The sequence below is a fragment of the Pongo abelii genome, chromosome 12 (genome assembly GCF_028885655.2).
Source record: "Pongo abelii isolate AG06213 chromosome 12, NHGRI_mPonAbe1-v2.0_pri, whole genome shotgun sequence".
Classification (NCBI taxonomy): domain Eukaryota; kingdom Metazoa; phylum Chordata; class Mammalia; order Primates; family Hominidae; genus Pongo; species Pongo abelii.
Window position 1 is genome coordinate 26110125 of NC_071997.2, and position 18437 is coordinate 26128561.

At 53.4% G+C, this 18437-nt stretch overlaps 1 protein-coding gene across 1 annotated transcript in view; it reads right to left on the minus strand.

Annotated features, from left to right (window-relative positions):
* Positions 1-18437, minus strand: part of FAM178B (family with sequence similarity 178 member B) — a 106093-nt gene that overhangs the window by 22007 nt on the left and 65649 nt on the right. Inside the window, exon 13 of the mRNA XM_009235643.3 lies at positions 4226-4313. Coding sequence (XP_009233918.2) covers positions 4226-4313 — 88 coding nt within the window. The remainder of the gene's footprint in view (positions 1-4225; positions 4314-18437) is intronic.

Consider the following 18437-nt stretch of genomic DNA (forward strand, 5'->3'; position numbering starts at 1 on the left):
AGTGGCTCATGCCTGTAATCTCAGCACTTTGGGAGGCTGAGGCAAGAGGATCACTTGAGCCCAGGAGCTTGTGACCACCCTTGTCAACATGGCGAAACCCTGCCGCTAAAAAAATACAAAAATTAGCCAGGTGTGGTGGTACACGCCCATAGTCCCAGCTACTCGCGAGGCTGAGGTGGGAGGATCACCTGAGCCAGGGAGGTTGAGGCTGCAGTGAGTCCTGATCACACCACTGCACTCCAGCCTGGGAAAGTGAGACCCTGACTCAAAAATAAAATAATCCCAGCTGTACCACTTCCCTGTTGGGTGACCCTGCAAAGTTACTTTATCTGTAAAATATGGATGACAGTAAGTCTGAGGGCCTTGGGCTGCTAGGAGGGGCGAGCACTGAGGACAGCAGCCAGGACACAGCTGTGGTGTGTACATGGGAGCTGCCACTATTGCGGGTCGGGGGTGACAGGTGGAAAGGAAGAAGAGACCCAGACACAGCCAGAGCTGTGTGCAGAGGGCAGGCTGGGCCTGTGAGGAGGCCCGAAAACAACATGCGGCACTGGCAAGCCCCGTGGAGGAGACGTTGGGAAAGGGGCATGTGGGCTGAGTGGGCGGCTATGGGGACGAGGTGGCCCTTTGAAGGAGTGTTTCAGGAAGGTCTGACAGGCCAGACTGGAAAGGGGAGTGCCTGGCAGCCTGAAGACCTGGGAGGAGGCTGTGAGCAGCCCTGAGCTTGCAGTGGAGATGGGGAAGGAGCTCCAGGAAGGCCATGGGCAGGCCCCTGCTGGTCCTTCCTATCCCTCCAGTCGCCATGAATCTCTCACTCCCTTTCTCCTTTTTGCAGTACAAGCACTGACTCAGCCTCCAAGACCTGGCTCAGGGCATCTTCTCTAGCAGCTGCTGCACTGTGCCTGGACAGAGTTAGTCACTGTGGCCGTGGCCGACTTGCTCACCCCTCTCTTCTGAGGTCATCTGGTGCTGTCTCCCCAGTGCCAGTACCTGGCACAGAGCCTGGCACTCAGGTTGCTCAGCTAGTGTCTAACAAACACATGGGTGCATGGTGGGCACGCAGCAAGTGGGCTGGACCTGGCTTGGCCCTGACAGGCTGCAAGACCCTGGCCCCTGGGGAGCCTGGGAGACCTGCCAGGCCAGGATCTCTCAAGGGGAGGCAGCGCCACTCCATGTACTTTAAAAAAAAAAAAAAAAAAAAAAAAAACGGGTCTTGCTCTGTCGCCCAGGCTGGAGTGCAGTGGAGCTGTCATGGCTCACTGCAGCCTTGACCTCCAGAGCTTAAGCCATCTTCCCACCTCAGCATCCCCACCCCAAGTAGCTGGAACTAGAGGCACATGCCACCATGTCCAGCCAATTATTTCACTTTTTGTAAAGAACTCCTGGGCTCAAATGATTTTCCCACTTCAGCCTCTCAAAGTGCTGAGATTACAGGCATGAGCCACTGCCTCCCGCGCCCCCATTCCCCACTCTTTTTTTTTTTTTTTTTTTTAAGAGAAGGTGTCTGACTCTGTTGCCCAGGCTGCAGTGCAGTGGTGTGATTATAACTCGCTGTAGCCTCCAACTCCTGGGCCCAACGACCCAGCCCTTCCTCCATGACACTTCCCCTCTGCCACTCTGACCTCCACCAGGAAGGCAGCCCCACCAAGCTCTTCTCACTCTATGCACAGCTGCTGGCCAAGAAAAAACAAAACGAAGCAAAATGCCAAGCCTTGAACTGGTTCTAACTCTCTCTCTCTGGCCACCTGTGTCGTGCCCCCTCTGGCCTCCACTCTGCGCTGGGCCTGTCCGTCAGCCTGCGTCCCAGAGCCCTCCCAGGCACCCCATCTTGTGCTCCCCCTGCCTCTAACTGCTGGCTGTTCCCAGCAACACCGCTGGGTCCCTCTGTTCTTCCTTCCTCACAGAGACCATCTATGAAGTAACCTTAGCACCGGTCACCTCCTCACTGCCCCTTCCAAGGTCTCAGCTGCGGCACGTTCTCCCCATGCACCCCGACGACCCACCTGGGTGCCTGTCCCTTCCACAAGCATGCACTGCCTTCCCAGGGTGTGCCAGGCACTGCCAGGTGCCGAGGGGCGGCAGGGGCCAGAAACGTGTTCCCTGTTCTTCAGGGGCTTATGTTCTGCTTGGGGGTAGGGGGTGGAAAACACAGATGCTGAGCAAATAGGAAAAGACCAGGGGGTGGCCACCAGGAGTGACTCAGGACAAGATGACAGCCAGTGCTGGGGCACTCTGGATTGGGTAGTCAGGAAGGTCCCTTGCAGAGGTGACATTTTGGCTGGAGTGGGAATGACAAGAAGCTCCAGTTCTACTAAGGCCTGGGGGAAGCATTCAAAGCAAAGGAGGCATCTGAGGCAAAAGCCGGGGCAAAAGCCAGGCCGAAGCCGCTCAGACAACCCAACCCCACCGGTCACCTCTCTGAACTCCCTCCTTGCAGTCACAGCACCTGGGACTCAGCCATATGGTCCACGTTACCCAGGGATGTGCTGGAACACTGTCTCAGCCCTCTGGGCAAGGGGTTATGCTGCCTCAGTGGCTAGAGATGCACAGCCTCTAGCCAGAGCACCCCTAGCGTAGCTGAGCTGGAAGGGTCAGTTGTACCCAGCAGCTGTTCTCCCAGGATTCCAGGAAGATTACTGGGGAGGTGCGGGCGCGCTCAACCTCCCTTCCATCCATCCTTGGGCTGCCAGTGACCCCTTCATCACCCCGTGAAGTGATGTCCTCTGAGCTGCCAGGAGGCTACAGTCAGAGGTTTTTGGAGAGAAGAGGAACAGGACAGGAAGGCTGAACTCTTTTTTTTTTTTTTTTTTTAGAGTCTTGCCCTGTTGCCCAGGCTGGAGTGCAGTGGCGCAATCTTGGCTCACTGCAACCTCCGCCTCCCAGGTTCAAGCTATTATCCTGTCTCAATCTCCCGAGTAGCTGGGATTACAGGCACCTGCCAGCATGCCCGGCTAATTTTTTGTATTTTTAGTAGAGATGGGGTTTCACCATGTTGGTCAGGCTGGTCTCGAACTCCTGACCTCAACTGATCCGCCCGTCTCGGCCTCCCAAAGTGCTGGGATTACAGGCCTGAGCCACCATGCCCAGCTCAGAAGGCCGAACTCTTAATGCCCTTGCTGCCCCAACAATACCTAACCCTGGGGACTGAGGGGACACCAGAGGGAGTAGTTTTAATTTAATAGTATTTGTTTTCATCTTTACATATAGTATTTGTTTTTATGCTTTACTATAAAAATAACAAAAAAACGGGCTGTGGGCATTGTTGGGGGGTTGTGTTTCATGAGTGTGGAGTTTCAGTTTGGGAAGATGAAAGAGTCATGGAGATGGATGGTGGTGATGGCTACACAACTGTGTGAATGCACTTAAGGCCCCTGAATTGCACACTTAGAAATGGCTGAAACACTACGCTTAAGAATGGTTAAGATGATTACAAAAAAATTAAATAAATGAATTTAATTCATTTATTTGAATTAAATGCTCACTGCAACCTCTGCCTCCCGGGTTCAAAAAATTCTCTGCCTCAGCCTCCCAAGTAGCTGAGATTACAGATGCCCGCCACTATGCCCAGCTAGTTTTTGTATTTTTAGTAGAGACAAGGGTTTCACCACATTGGCCAGGCTGGTCTCAAACTCCTGATCTCAGGCGATCCCGCCTGCCTCAGCCTCCCAAAATACTGGGATTATAGGTGTGAGCCACCACACCCAGCCTTTACTACAATTTTTTTTTTTTTTTTGAGATGGAGTCTTGCTCCGTCACCCAGGCTGGAGTGCAGTGGCGCGACCTCGGCTCACTGCAAGCTCCACCTCCCAGGTTCACGCCACTCTCCTGCCTCAGCCTCCCGAGTAGCTGGGACTACAGGCGCCTGCCACCACACCTGGCTAATTTTGTGTATTTTTAGTGGAGATGAGTTTCACCGTGTTAGCCAGGATGGTCTTGATCTCCTGACCTCGTGATCTGCCCGCCTCAGCCTCCCAAAGTGCTGGGATTACAGGCGTGAGCCACTGCGCCCAGTAACTACAATTTTTTAAAAAGACAGGCTCTCAGCTCACTGCTCTGTCCTCAGCGCCTAGCACATGGCTGGCACGCAAGCGGTAATTCTTGATGAAAGAACATGAGAGTTCAGAGCCAGCTTTAACTCTGGGGCCTGATGTTCCTGGCCTTTGGGGAAAGCCTCCAGAGCCCACAGGCCGTGGCCTTCCTGCCCAGGCCTGAAGCAAACACTCACCTGGGTCTTCTCTTGCCAGAGAGGTAGCGTCTCCTGCTGGCCCAGCATTCGAGCAATGACCACAAGGCTGAGCTGGCTTCGAAGCCGCCTGGGGGAGAAGAAGCGACAGCCTGAGAGGGGGTGTGCTGGAAGTCGGGGAGCCCGAGCAGGGGGCAGGATACCCATGGAGAGGGGACTTTGGGGGAGCCACCCTCCACCTGGGGTACCCCAGCAAAGGGCTTTCTTCACTGGCTTACAGCATTATGTATTCTAGGAGGAATGAAACTCTCATGATCAGAAAATCAAATAATAAATCCACACAAAAACTCAAGTCCCTGGTAATTTCAGAGGCCCACAGAGCAGGGCTTTTCTTAGTTTTTTATCCCCTCTGCCGATACATATCCATGGATCCATAGAGGCAGGATCTTGCTCTGTCCCCCAGGCTGGAGCGCAGTGGCACAATCTCAGCTCACTGCAAGCTCCGCCTCCCAGGTTCACACCATTCTCCTGCCTCAGCCTCCCGAGTAGCTGGGACTACAGGCGCCTGCCACCATGCCCGGCTAATTTTTTGTATTTTTAGTAGAGACAGGGTTTCACCATATTAGCCAGGATAGTCTCGATCTCCTGACCTTGTGATCCGCCCGCCTCAGCCTCCCAAAGAGCTGGGATTACAGGCGTGAGCCACCGCGCCCGGCTGAACCGCTTTTCAATACGCCTCTGCCTCTTCTTTCCTTTGTGGCTCCAACCCTACACGGTGGGGGAGGCTGGGTGACTGACTTGGCCTGCGGAGGCCAAACTTCATGGTTTTCTTTTCACCCAGTATCCACTGGGCTTTCCTTTGGGAAATCTATCTCCTGCCAGGCTACCAGGACAGGCATCTGACCCAGTCACTGAGAGGTGGCCTCGGGCTGTGGCTGAACTATCAGCAAAGTACAGGCATGCAGGCCTTTCCAGGAGGGCCGCCACTATAGCCACTGGTGGCCATCCTGCCTCCTGGAGGGAGAATCAGGAAGAGGAAGCCACAGGGAGGCAAAGAGGCTGAAACAGAGCCCTGCGAATGCCCAGAGACAGCTGTGCCTGGAACCCCTGGCCCCTGGAACTCTCACCCTAGCCTTGCATGCAGAGAGGCTCCCTGGGTGAAGGGGAACTGAGGCAGGAATGGCTTCCTCAAAGCTCCAGAGAGGCTGGGATTACAGAGGCACTAATCTAGGGTCTAAAACCCCGGGGCGCTTTTAGATTTTCTTAGGAAAGAGTCAAGAAAGTCAGAGGACTCGACAAAGCAGCAGACTCTTGGATTTTTCAAAAAGCAGAACAAGCAGCAGCAGCACCACACCCCAGAAGAGCCAACACGAGCTGGGGCCATGCCAGGTGCTGGTGGGGGCGCAGGGTTATGGGCACTCACACACAGCTGGCAGGATATTAATGGGTGCACCACTGCCCAAAACTGGCAAGATCTACTAAAGATGTGTAGATGCCCACCCCATGCCCAGCAATCCTACTCCTAGGTACAAAGTTGCAAAAAAAGGAGAGGCACTAGAAGGTTTGCAACAGCAGCAGCAGCAACAGCAACAGTGGACAGACAGATCAGGCTGTATCCACACAGCTCAGTCCTACGGGGGGGTGTTGTGATTATGAATGAACCACAAGTACCTCCAACAACATGAACGACCTCCAGTGTGGTAGGGAAGCAGCCAGCCACAAAAAATGTATCTGCATGGTCTCATTTTTTGTTTTGTTGTTTTTTTGAGACAGATTCTCGCTCTGTCACCCAGGCTGGAGTGCAATGGCATGATCTCGGCTCACTGCAACCTCTGCCTCCCGGGTTCAAGCATTTCTCCTACTTCAGTCTCCCAAGTAGCTGGGACTACAGTCACGCACACGCCACCATGCCTGGCTTTTTCTTTTTTTTTTTTTTTTTTGTATTTTTAGTAGAGACGGGGTTTCACCATGTCAGCCAGGCTGGTCTCAAACTCCTGACCTCAGGTGATCCAACCGCCCTGGCCTCCCAAAGTGCTGGAATTACAGGCATGAGCCATTGTGCCCAGCCAACAGGGTCTCATTTATATGAGGTACAAACATGGGCATGCCAGCTACAGTGCTCCACGCCTGCAGTCCCTGCTACTCAGGATGTTGAGGTGGAAGGACTGCTTGAGCCTAGGAGTTTGTGGCTACATTGGGCAACACAGCAAGACCCCAACTCTTTTATGCCCGGGTTTAAGCCTCAGCCTCCCAAGTAGCTGGGATTACAGGCGCCTGCCATTACGCCCAGCTAATTTTTGTATTTTCAGTAGAGACAGGTTTCACCATCTTGGCCAGGCTGGTCTTGAACTCCTGACCTCATGATCTACCCACCTCAGCCTCCCAAAGTGCTGGGATTACAGGCGACCCCAACTCTTAAAAAAAATGCAAATGGCAAACTTCAGCTGTTGGAAGTCTGGATACTCGTGACCCTGGGGTGGGGGTGGGGGGCAGGTTCTGATCATGTTTCATTTCTTGACCTGGGTGCTGGCTTCACGTGCATTGGACTTGTGAAAATGCACTGAGCCATACACTTAACTGTCTTTGCTCTAATATTTGTATATTGTAGTTCAATAAAACAATTAAGAAAAAAATTCAGGCCAGGCACGGTGGCTCACGCCTGTAATCCCAACACTTTGGGAGGCCAAAGCTGGTGGATCATTTGAGGTCAGGAGTTCAAGACCAGCTTGGCCAACATGCTGAAACCCCGTCTCTACTAAAAATACAAAAATTAGCTGGGCGTGGTGGCACGCACCCGTAATCCTAACTACTCGGGAGGCTGAGGCAGGGAACTGATTGAACCTGGGAGGCAGAGGTTGCAGTGAGCAGAGATCACACCACTGTACTCAAGCCTAGGCGACAGAGAGAAACTCCATTTCAAAAAAAAAAAAAAGAAAAAGAAAAAAAAGTTCAGCTGGAAGGGAGATAGGATTGCTAGATTTAGCAGATTAAAATATAAAATGCCCAGTTAAGCCGGGTGCGGTGGCTCACGCCTGTAATCCCAGCACTTCGGGAAGCCGAGGTGGGCGGATCACCCGAGGTTGGGAGTTCAAGACCAGCCTGACCAACATGGAGAAAACTCGTCTCTACTAAACATACAAAATATATATACACAAAAATATACATATATATATATATATATATATATATGTATATATATATATTTTTTTGAGACGGAGTTTCACTCTTGTTGCCCAGACTGGCATGCAATGGTGCGATATCGGCTCACCGCAACCTCTGCCTCCTGGGTTCAAGCGATTCTCCTGCCTCAGCCTCCCAAGTAGCTGGGATCACAGGCGTGTATCACCAAGCCTGACCAAAAATAATTTTTCTAGCATAAGTTTATCCCATGTGATACGTGCATCGTGTCTAGCAACCCTGAGAGGGACCAACCATTCCCCTCCATGCCTGACTGTGGAGACCTGATGTGAACCATCGTGGGGCTACCCTGATCCTGGGCCCCTTTAGCCTCAACCCCCTCCTGCATAGCACCACTGTGTACTCACTCAACACTTCCCACTTCCCCCACACTGAGCACTGAAGAAAGGCAGCGCCCACCCGGACTGAACCATGGAATAACGAACAGAAGCCCCTCATCCCCTCTCTACGGCCCCTGCAACAGACCCCCGTGGGTGCAGGCCACCCCGTGGCCCCACACCCAGAGCCCCAAGCTTCAGTTTCTCCCCCACGCACAGGCCTTCGCCTCCCTGTCAGACAGGGCCAGCTTTCCAGCTGTTCGGGAGCCCCAGCAGCAGCTGGGCCGGGAACACAGTGGGAGGTCAATGGCCCCTCTGAGCTGCTCCACAGTGAACTCAAAGCCAGTCAGAAGTCTGCATCTGGGCTTCATTAATCCAAAACTCAAGGCCTGCGCGGGAGCTCGTTTACTCGTTTACTCGTTTACTCGCAGTGGGTGAGGAGGGCCTGCCCAGCCCGGGGGTGAGGGGAGCAGGCCAGCAAAGCAGTGCTAGGGGTGGTTCCAGAAGGGAAGAGGTGGGCAGGGTGGGTCAGGATGGGGCTGTTATCCAGAAATGAAGAAAAGCACCAGAAAAAGCACCAAGAGGGCGAATGGATGAAAGAAACCCACATGTGAGTGGCGAGCCCCCTCGCTGTCCCCGCCTGCCCACTGCCTTTCGTCCTGATGGCCCTCCCCGCCTTTTAAACCCCATCCTGCATTCTCAGTTCCCACTGGGACACAGCAAGGGGAGGGCGGGGGGCGGGGCGAGACCACTTTTTTATTTTACAGACTGAGAACTTATTCCTGGGAGAAGAAAAAGAAAAGCCTCACCCCAACACCACCCAAACTGTGCGGGGCACAAGCAGAGGGGCTGGCCGAGGCTGGCTGTGGGCTCTCCCTCCCACAGAAGAGGGCTGACCCCACCTGGCAAGGCCTCCCCGGAACTCCAACCAGGTTCAGAGGAGGAGGCAGAAGCCAAGGGGCCATCCCAGCCACTGTCATATAAGGCAACAGGCTCTAGTCCTGGCGTGCACCAGCCAGGCCAGGCTAGGCCAGGCCAGCTTCTGCCTCCGCCCTGTCCCCCTCCACCCACCACGGGCCTCCACAAGACCAGGACACTGGATTAGCACTCAGAGGAGTCGAAGGCACTGAGACATTCGCAAATGACTTTTCCAAACCCGCAGCAGGGTCAGAAGTGGAATGCTAGCGCTCTGCTTCCCAGCCTCCGCAAGGGGCACCCAGGAAGGCAAAGGCACCAACCACGTGGGCTGCTGGGATGTTGGGTGGTGACATAGGCCAGCACAGCCCCTCTGGAGCCCCTTGTCTTCGCTCCCTGGGAGGGGAACTGGGCCCTGCCAAGACTGAACTGCCCTAAAAGGCTGTCAGGCACCTGGCCAAAGGCATGAGCTGCGTTTTCCAGTCTCCAGGGCAGCTCAGGAAGCAACGGCAGTGGCCTGTTCCACCGTGGCAATGCTGCCTGACATACTGCCTCAGGGCGTCCGCCTGGCTCGCACCCCGGGCCTCTTGTCCATCAGGCTGCCCGTCAGCCACCTGCTCGGCACTCCTTCCCTGGACTCTTCATTGCGCGCTTGCCAGGTGGGAAGAACCAGGGGGTGGGCTTAGAAGCTGGTTGTCCCTCCTGGGGGTCTGCGAGCCCACAGCCACCAGACTGCCTGGTCATCCACAGACCGGTCTGAGCACACACAGTGTGGAAGGGAGTAGACGGCGGGACACAGTCAGCCACAGACCCAGACGAGTGGACCACCACCAGGCAACATGAGAAACCCGTCTATATATAACCACGCACATTGACGTGGAGAGGTCCCACAAACCAAGTGTTGAGCCAAGGAAGCCAGACCCAAGGGAGAATGCTCTGCATGGTCCCACTTATATAAATGTTTAAAAACAGGCAAAATTGGGCTAGGCACGGTGGCTCACACCTGTAATCCCAGCACTTTGGGAAACTGAGGCAGGAGGGCTCATTTGAGGCCAGGAGTTCAAGGCCATCCTGGGCAACATAGGGAGACCCCATCTCTCAAAAACCAGTCAACCAACAAAACAGGTAAAATGAATCTATGTGATGGAAGCAGTGAAAGTGATTACCTCTGCAGGAGGGAACGCCTGGCAGGGGCCCTACGGGGCTTCCGGGGAGTGGCAGACATTCTGTCCCATGGTCAAGTGGTACATGGATGATCTCTTTTGCAAAAGGCACGAAGTTTCCACCTATGATATGTGTCTTTCCATTCATACATATTGTAAGTAAACCAAAACGTACACATGGACAATCATACCAACTTCCATTCTCATCTCCCTCTTTCTATGATGATAAAAATCACAGAACCTCAGGCTTAGAAAACACCGTGAAGTCGGCTGGGTGCAGTGGCTTACACCTGTAACCCCAGCACTTTGGGAGGCCAAGGTGGGTGGATCACCTGAGGTCAGTTCGAGACCAGCCTGGCCAACATGGTGAAACCCCGTCTCTACTAAAAATACAAAAATTAGCCGGGTGTGGTGACAGGTGCCTGTAATGCCTGCTACTCAGGAGGCTGAGGCAGGAGAATCGCTTGAACCTGGGAGGCAGAGGTTGCAGTGAGCTGACATCGCGCCACTGCCCTCCAGCCTGAGCAACAGATCAAGACTGTCTCAAAAAAAAAAAAAAAAAGAGAAAAAAGAAAACACCCTGAAGTCACCTAATCTAGCTTCTGCATAGTTATCCATTTTAATTCTCTTTGCCACACCCCCAATAAGTGTTCACTTCAGCAAAGGAAGTGCAGTATCTGCCAAGACAGCCCCAATTCATTTACCGGACTAACCAAAGGAAATTGTTCCCACATTTTGCCAAAACCTGCCCTTCTGGGACTTCCACTCAAAGCTTCTGGATCCCATCCTCTGGGGCCTCCAGGAGGGAGCTCTCTGCCAACCTAGGTCCTCTAAGCTTGGAAGAAGTTGCCACATTCCCGTGGCTGCCCCTTCCTGCAGGCGCCACAGCCCCCCCATTCCCATCTTTTTGTATCTTTTTTTGCCATTTTGGTTTGGGTCCTCTGACGGCCCTGGGGGTTGTCAATGTTCCCTTTCAAGTGAGACACTCAGAGTTGAGGCTGATGCTCATTTTCTTGGCAGCCCCACAACACAACGCAGTTAACAGATTGAGCCCAAAGTCTTTTTTTTCACACGTCTTGCTGTCAAATCCCATTTCCCAGATCCTGTTCTTAATTGTGCAGCTGGGCCTCTCTTTTCAACTCAGTCCATCATTACAGTCTGTTGAGATCTTCTGGGATCTTCAGTCTGCTGTCAGTTGTATTCATGTCATCTGTGAATCTGACCATTGTTCCATTAATAGCCTCATCCAAAACACTGGGCCTGCCCTGGCCAACCTGTGAGTGGAGACAGAACTCGGGGTGGTGACAGGGCCTGCCCTCTGGGCACACTCTGATGGCCAGCAGCGCCTTTTGATAATGAGCCCACTTCATTCTATCATCGTTCGACCTGCATTCCTTCATGCCGAACCCAGCCTATGGTGACAGCCTCTACCAAATGCCCAGGAAACCTACATACAGGCACTGCACAGTCCTCTCTGAAGTACAATTCTGGTTGACCTGTGGAAAAGTGAGGCTTGCCTGGTATGATTTCTTGTTAGGACTCCTAGAAAGCAGTGCTTCCTTTTCTATGTATGTGCTCCCAAGCCGGAATCCCCTAGAGAATGACCTGGAGGAGCACATCAAGCACCGTTGCCCCCATCTCCTGGAAGCCCTCCGCCTCCAAAAGTCCCCATGGAGCCAGGGCCCCAACTTCATGTCTCCCAGCAGCAGTGAGACGTCATCCCACTGGGGAGACAGCCTCCTCTGCACAGTGAGGTCGGTCATGCAGCCTCCCACACTCTCTTAGGCTTTAACCCCCTTCGACGACCAATATTTGATTCCAAATGAACAACTGTTCTCCTTGACAAAGATGACAAAAGCAAAATACCAATTGTGTAGTGTTGTTCTCTCTGCATCAGGGCTAACATTTTACTGTCAGCCCCAAACCGCACTCCTTGCTTCAAAAGTAACTACACAGAAACTCCTTTTATGGCCTTCGGCATTTCCCAACAATACTCCCACTGGTCCACACCATTTGTCCGGCTACCTTACTTTGGTGCCCTTCTTTCCAAACCTGAGACCACGAACAAGCTCTGAGGGAAGCCTCTGCGCCTTTAATGCTTCCCTTCTTTTCCTCACTGGGCTCCTTTGTAATCCATATTCAAAGTTTCAGTGGAAGATCTCCCAGCCCACCTGAGACATCTCTCTTCTTAGAATCTTTTTTTTTTTTTTTTTGAGACAGAGTCTTGCTCTGTCGCCCAGGCTGGAGTGCAGTGGTGTGATCTTGGCTCACTGTAACAACCTCAGCCTCCTGAGTAGCTGGGACTACAGGTGCACACCACCACGCCCGGCTAATTTTTGTATTTTTAGTAGATCCGGGGATTCACCATGTCGGCCAGGCTAGTCTTGAACTCTTGACTTCAAGTGATCCACCTGCCTCAGCCTCCCAAAGTGCTGGGATTACAGGTGTGAGCCACCGTGCCTGGCCCTAGAATCTTTTTTTTTTTTTTTTTTTTAAAGTTCTACCTCTTTATGCTTCTTTGAAATCTACCCTCCAGAAGCAGACAAAGCACGAGTGTGCTGAGTGAGTCCCCCCGCCGTGCCAGGCTCTGTGGACTCAGGGAGTACGGCCACAGCACCTGTCCCTCTGATACTCACGGCCCACGTCAGTGAGGGGGACAGCCTGATGGGCCTGCAACAAGGGCTGCTCGAAGAGGAGATGCCTTGGCCCAAGTCTCGTCTTGAGGCTGAAGAGACGTGAACCAGGCAGAGGAGGAGAATGGGAAGAGGCCACTCCAGGAGGAGACAGATACGGAAAAACCTGGAGGCAAATGATCATCTTGAGTTGGGGTGGCTGCCAAGTTCCAGGATGCGGCAAAAGCGTGGAAGCTTGCAGGGGGCAGGGTGGCATGTGAGCCTGGGAAAGGGGGCACTAAGGCCCTCCAACCCCACACTGCACTGTGGCATTTCACCCTGAGGGGGAAAGTCTGAAAGATTTTATGCACATCAGCAACGTGAACACATGAGCATCTGAAGGAAGGTCACACTCCGGGACAGCACAAGGTGGAGCTGGTGGAGAAAGCCTGGAAAGAGATGGTGGGATGCTCTGGCGGAAATCCAAGGGGGTTGCAGGAAGAGCTGCACCAAGGCAGCGATAGGGAGGGTGAGGAGGAATGAGCACTGTGGGAGACTGGGGGCTCCAGGGCACCGAATCTGTCCATAGGACTCCAGGCCTGGGCAGTGGGCAGGCGCTGGTGCCACTCATGGAGCTATGGAAGACAGGGAAGGAGTCCTCCTGGGAAGGTGACTCCTGTTTCCCACATGCTGAATCCCAGACATGCGCCACACAGATCGGTGCTCAGCAGCAAAGTCTGGCCACAGGTATTCATTTGGGAGCTGCTAGCATGTGCCTGGAGTTGAGGCCTTGGATGCGGATGAGATGGTGTCTCAGGCTGGCTTCCCCAGAAAGTAGGCTCTGAAATGGATATTAGCAAGCAGGGAATTTACGTAGGGAGAGAGGATGCAGGGAATTTATGCAAGGAGAGACAAAGGAAACCAGGCTGCCACACAGCCACAGCGAAGGCCTCAGCTGACCCCACAAGGACTCCGCAGCTAGCAGGGTCCTTCAGAGACATCCTCAACTAAGGCAATGGAAAAGATCTTCGTGCCTCAGAACTGGGCTGCTGCCAAGGAAGGGGCCCAGCCCTGGTAAGGTGACCACCTTTGGCAGAGGTGACTCCTCTGCCACCCCCAGCAGTGGAAAGAGTGCCCCAGTCCTGGATCGGGGCAAGTGGGGGGCACCCAGCACCCCCGACTTCATGGGCCTGTGCCACAAGAGGGGCTGGGGTGGAATCCTGAGGCCCACCAAGACTCAAGGGCTGGTGGGGGAGGGATATCCCTGAGGGCAGCTGAGGAAGCCAGGAGGGCCCTGGGAAGCCCAGGGAAAGAAGTGCTGGCTGCTCATCAGGAAGGGCCCGAGAGGTCCCTGGTGATGGAGCAGCTTGGCTGGAGTGCCTGGTGCCACAGAAAGTGTCTCCTCAGCTCCTGGCCCTTTAGGTCCTTCAGACATCCCACCCCTGAGAGGGAGCCACGTCCTCTCCAGTCATGTCCCCTTCCTGGCGATCATGGCCTGACCGCCGCCCACCTTCCCGCTGCTGTCTGCCTCCCAGCTCCAGCCCAGGCTCCGGACGGGAGCTTCATCTTGCTTCTTGTTCCTTCCTCCAGATTTGGTGCCCTTCTGAAATCTCCAGGTTGACTGGGCCTTGACTGCCTCCTTGCAGACGTTCTGGCCTCACCCACCCACAGTGAGAGCTCTCTCTGACACACTGAGCTCTGAAGAATCCAACCTGCCCGAGGGTGGGCAGGATTCAGCCATGAATGAGAGAACTGGGGGAGGAAGCTTGGAGCTGCAGCAGGAGCTCCAGGGAGATGTGGGTGGAGGTAGAATGGCTGTTTTAAGGTAGGAGACACAGGAACGCATTTATTTGCTGCAAAGACAGCTAGTGAACAAAAAGAAAATGGTACAAGCATAAGGGATGACTGCAGAAGGCTTTGGGAGAGGCAGGACTGCCAGGATCCAGAATTAAGGGTGCAGTGGGCAGCAGGGAGGTGAGAACTGAGAGCACTGCATTTGTCTAGTGGGGGTGGCTGTTTGCTGGGAGTGCAGAGGCTTCAGCAACAGGAAGCATGGAGTCTGCTGAGGTCCCCAGGAGGCTGGCCAGGAACTTGCTGTGGCTCCGGGCAGCCTGAAGGGGTCAAGAGCCAAGGTGGGGACAAGGGACATGCATGTGGCATCACTGTTTGGCCGTGCAGTTTCAGGTCTGAGAACAGGCAGGCAGGGAGTCCACAGTGGAGAAGGGGTCCAGGAGCTGACCCAGGGCCGGGCAGTGGCAAGCGGAGAAGGAAAGGTGGGGCCCTCTGGCCCCGCAGTGAGGAAGTGAACGAAATGGGAGGGAAACGAGGAGGGCTTCGAGGAAAGCCACTGTGCAACTGTGCCTGTCCCAGCTCTTATCCCCAGTGTGCAAGGACCTGACGAGCATGAGGCTGCTCTCTCCCTAGGCTGTCTGTACTTCCACTCCATCAGTCAGTTCCTCCTTGGTGGCCACACGGAACCTGCTTGGCTGGCTGCTCCAGACATAAGAACACCGAGAGGATCCTGGGGTGCTCCAGAATTCACAGGAAGATGGAGAACCTGGCCAAGGGGCATGGAGCAGCAGGGTCCCTGCCCAGAAGAGCCTGTGAGGACTGCCGTCCCTGAGTCCTTTCCTCAGGAGCATCCAAGTGATTAGGCCTGGGTCTTGCTCCCAGAGGTGGAACAAAGGAGTGCCTGACTCCCGGCTTCTGTGCAGAAGAGGGTGCAAGGAAGACGCCTCCTCAACACAGGAAGGAAACCCACACCCCCTGCAAACCTCAATGTATTTCCATCACAGGAAGAGATCAGGAGAGCCAAACATTGTTGGCTTTTACTTATTCACCAAATATTTACTCAGCACCCGTGATACTCTAGTCCATGCTCTGTTCTGGGTGCTGAGGATGCAGACATGGGGGAGATGGAGGGAGCCCTCCCGCCCAGGGAGCTCACACTCATGGGGAGGGCCGGTCACAGTTCACTTCTGGTCCTGGTAGTCAGTGGAGAAAAATGAAGGAAAGGGAGGTTGTGCAGAGCCCTGAGGTGGCAGCTCATTTGGAAAAAAGGATCAGGTAAAGCCTCTCTGAGGCAGTGACATGTGGGCAGAGACCACCATGATGAGAAGGTGGGAGTCTCCTACCAACGTGTGGGCATGAGGGAGGGTGGGCATCAAGACACGAGTGCCCAGTGCACCCCAGGGACAGGGAGAAGAAGAGCAGAGGGCAGGGCCACACCGCAAAGGGGCCTTAGTGGCCACTTTAAAGACTCCAGGCTTCCTTCCAAGATGATGCAAAGTCTCGGAAGATTCTGGAGCAGGGAAGTGACTCAATTGCTTATGACAGCTCTTCTATGGTTCAGTGTTTTAGGTGTCATCATAATGTTGTAATTATGTTTTAAAATACCCACCAAGGGCTGGGCACCGTGGCTCATGCCTGTGATCTCAGCACTTTGGGAGGCCAAGGTGGGAGGATCACTTGAGCCCAGGGGTCTAAGACCAGGCTGGGGAACATAGAGAGATCCCGTCTCTACAAAAACTTAAAGAAGTTAGCAGGGTGGGATGGTGCATGCCTGTAGTCCCAGCTACTCGGGAGGCTGAGGCAGGAGGATCACTTAAGCCCAGGAGGTTGAAGCTGCAGTGAGCCTGGATGGCGCCACTGCACTCCTGCCTTGGCGAAAGAGATTCTGTCAAAAACAACAAACGAACCACCAAGACCTTATCTTTTCAGAGACACCTACTGAATAAAATAAGTCTAATCATTTGCTCTGATTCACAATGATGTGGGGCAGGGGTGGGGGGCAGTGGGTGAGGGAAGGAGGAGTCTCCACGGCTGTGTCTGCTGAGATGGAAAATGGGTACATGGAGTCCATTTAACTAGCCTCTTAACGTTTGTATATGTCTTGAAATTATCTATAACCAAATTTTTTTTTTTTTTTTTTTTTTTTGAGACTAAGTCTCACTCTGCCTCCTAGGCTGGAGTGCAATGGCACAATCTCGGCTCACTGCAACCTCTCCCTCCCGGGTTCAAACGATTCTCCTGTCTCAGCCTCCTGAATAGCTGGGATTACAGGTGCATGCCACTATACCCAGCTTTTTTTTTTTTTTTTTTTTTTTTTGTATTTTTAGTAGAGACGGGGTTTCACCATGTTGGCCAGGCTGGTCTTGAACTCCTGACCTCAAGTTATCCACCCACCTCGGCCTCCCAAAGTGCTGGGATTACAGGTGTGAGCCACCGCACCCAGCCAACAAAATTTTAAGAACTTATTAAATAGAAGTGATTCTGGCTAATTGGCGAGAACTGGCTGTGGGGGTAAGAGCAGGAGCTCGGAGGCTGACAGGGTCTTTAAAAAGGGGAAACAAGAGGATAGGCACGGTGGCTCACGCCTATAATCCCAGCACTTTGGGAGGGCGAGGCAGGCGGATCACAAGGTCAGGAGTTCAAGACCAGCCTGCCCAACATGGAGAAACCTCGTCTCTACTAAAAATTCAAAAATTAGCTGGGTGTGGTGGCACGCACCTGTAGTCCCAGGCACTCGGGAGGCTGAGGCAGGAGAATTGCTTAAACCCGGGAGGTGGAGGTTGCAGTGAGCCGAGACTGTGCCATTGCACTCCAGCCTGGGCGACAGAGTGGGGAAAAAAAAAAGAAAAAGAAAAAAAGAAAGGGGGAAACAAGCCCAAGGCAACCAAAAACACTCCTATTAACCTCACACCCAAAGATGACCTTTCTTTTCCCCTAAACAGAACTGGCATCATGCTTTACATATGGCTTCAAAGCCTTTTTTCCATTCGGCGTTATTTCATTAACTTTCCCATTTTCCTGTAACATCATTTTTAGGTACTGTATAATACTCTGTAGCACGGGCAGAACTGAATTGATGGTGGGGCACTGAGGCAGTTTCCAGTTCTTCACTATCATGACATTGCTACGGCAAACATCCTTGTCAATGAATCTTTGCCATCTAGTTCCCCAGAAAACGATCTAGTTTTTTGAAGGGTGTGCACATTTTAAAGTCATTTGCTTGATTTTGCCAAATTGGCCTCCAGAGGGACTACTGACCGCACCTCATGAGCAGGGAAGCATATGCCTGTTTCCTCACATCCTGCCAACAATGGGCAGCACTGTCTTTTCGGATTGATTCTGGTCTGCCAGGCAAGGAACTCTACGTCATTGTCAGGGCTGGTTTCGTGAGCCATTTTAGGCAGGCTTTGTCCATTCCTCCATCTGACCAGGCAGCCTGCGTGAGCTGGCTTCATCTGACCTTCTGCTTTGAAGCAGCGCGCACAGGATGTTTAATGAATAGCCGCAGACAGTGAAGGAAGAGGATCCCCAGAGCCTGGGACATCAGCTTTCAGTAGAGTGCAAGCAGTTGCAGGAGCCCTGAACAGAAGCGGGGATGGCATGCTGCTCTTCCCAAAGCTGCCTGAGCTGCCCCAGTGGGGCCACCTCCCAAGGTGGACGTTCCTCCAAGAACCTCCTTCTTCCCCTTGGCTGTTTCAGGTGGTCTGCCTTAGTATTCACTTTCATTTTTCATGGTTAGGCCCAGCTCTTCCTTACATTTGCAGCGCATCCCATGAAGTTTTGAACGCTGAGGCAGGGGCTGCAGGTGTACTGCATGAGCGTCAGCAGGAGTTCTCGCTTTGTGCTTAACCAGTCAGTCGAGTAGACGAAGAGTGTGACAGCCCTTCGTACAACAATCTGCCCTTCTTCCTGGGGTCAGTCCGGGCACAGAGCCCAGTGGGGCAGCCACCAGTGAAGGTAGCCAGTAAGCTCTGTGGCCGCCGCGGGGAGCACAGTGGAGCAGCGGCTCACTGAAGACCCACAGTGAGTACAACGCGGCAGGAAAAAAGAATTAGGAGCCCTTTACAACCCAATCAGGGATGACGGCCAGAACACACCCTGAAGAGCAAAGAAGGTGCGGGAACGGCGGGTATGTGCACACGCAGACAGAGGCTGGCGGCCAGCCAGGTGGCTCTGGCTCAGGGGAAGAAGTGCATTTTCAACATCAAATCTGAAAGGAGTACTTTCAAAAAGGTACTCCCTTGGTACCTTATGAATT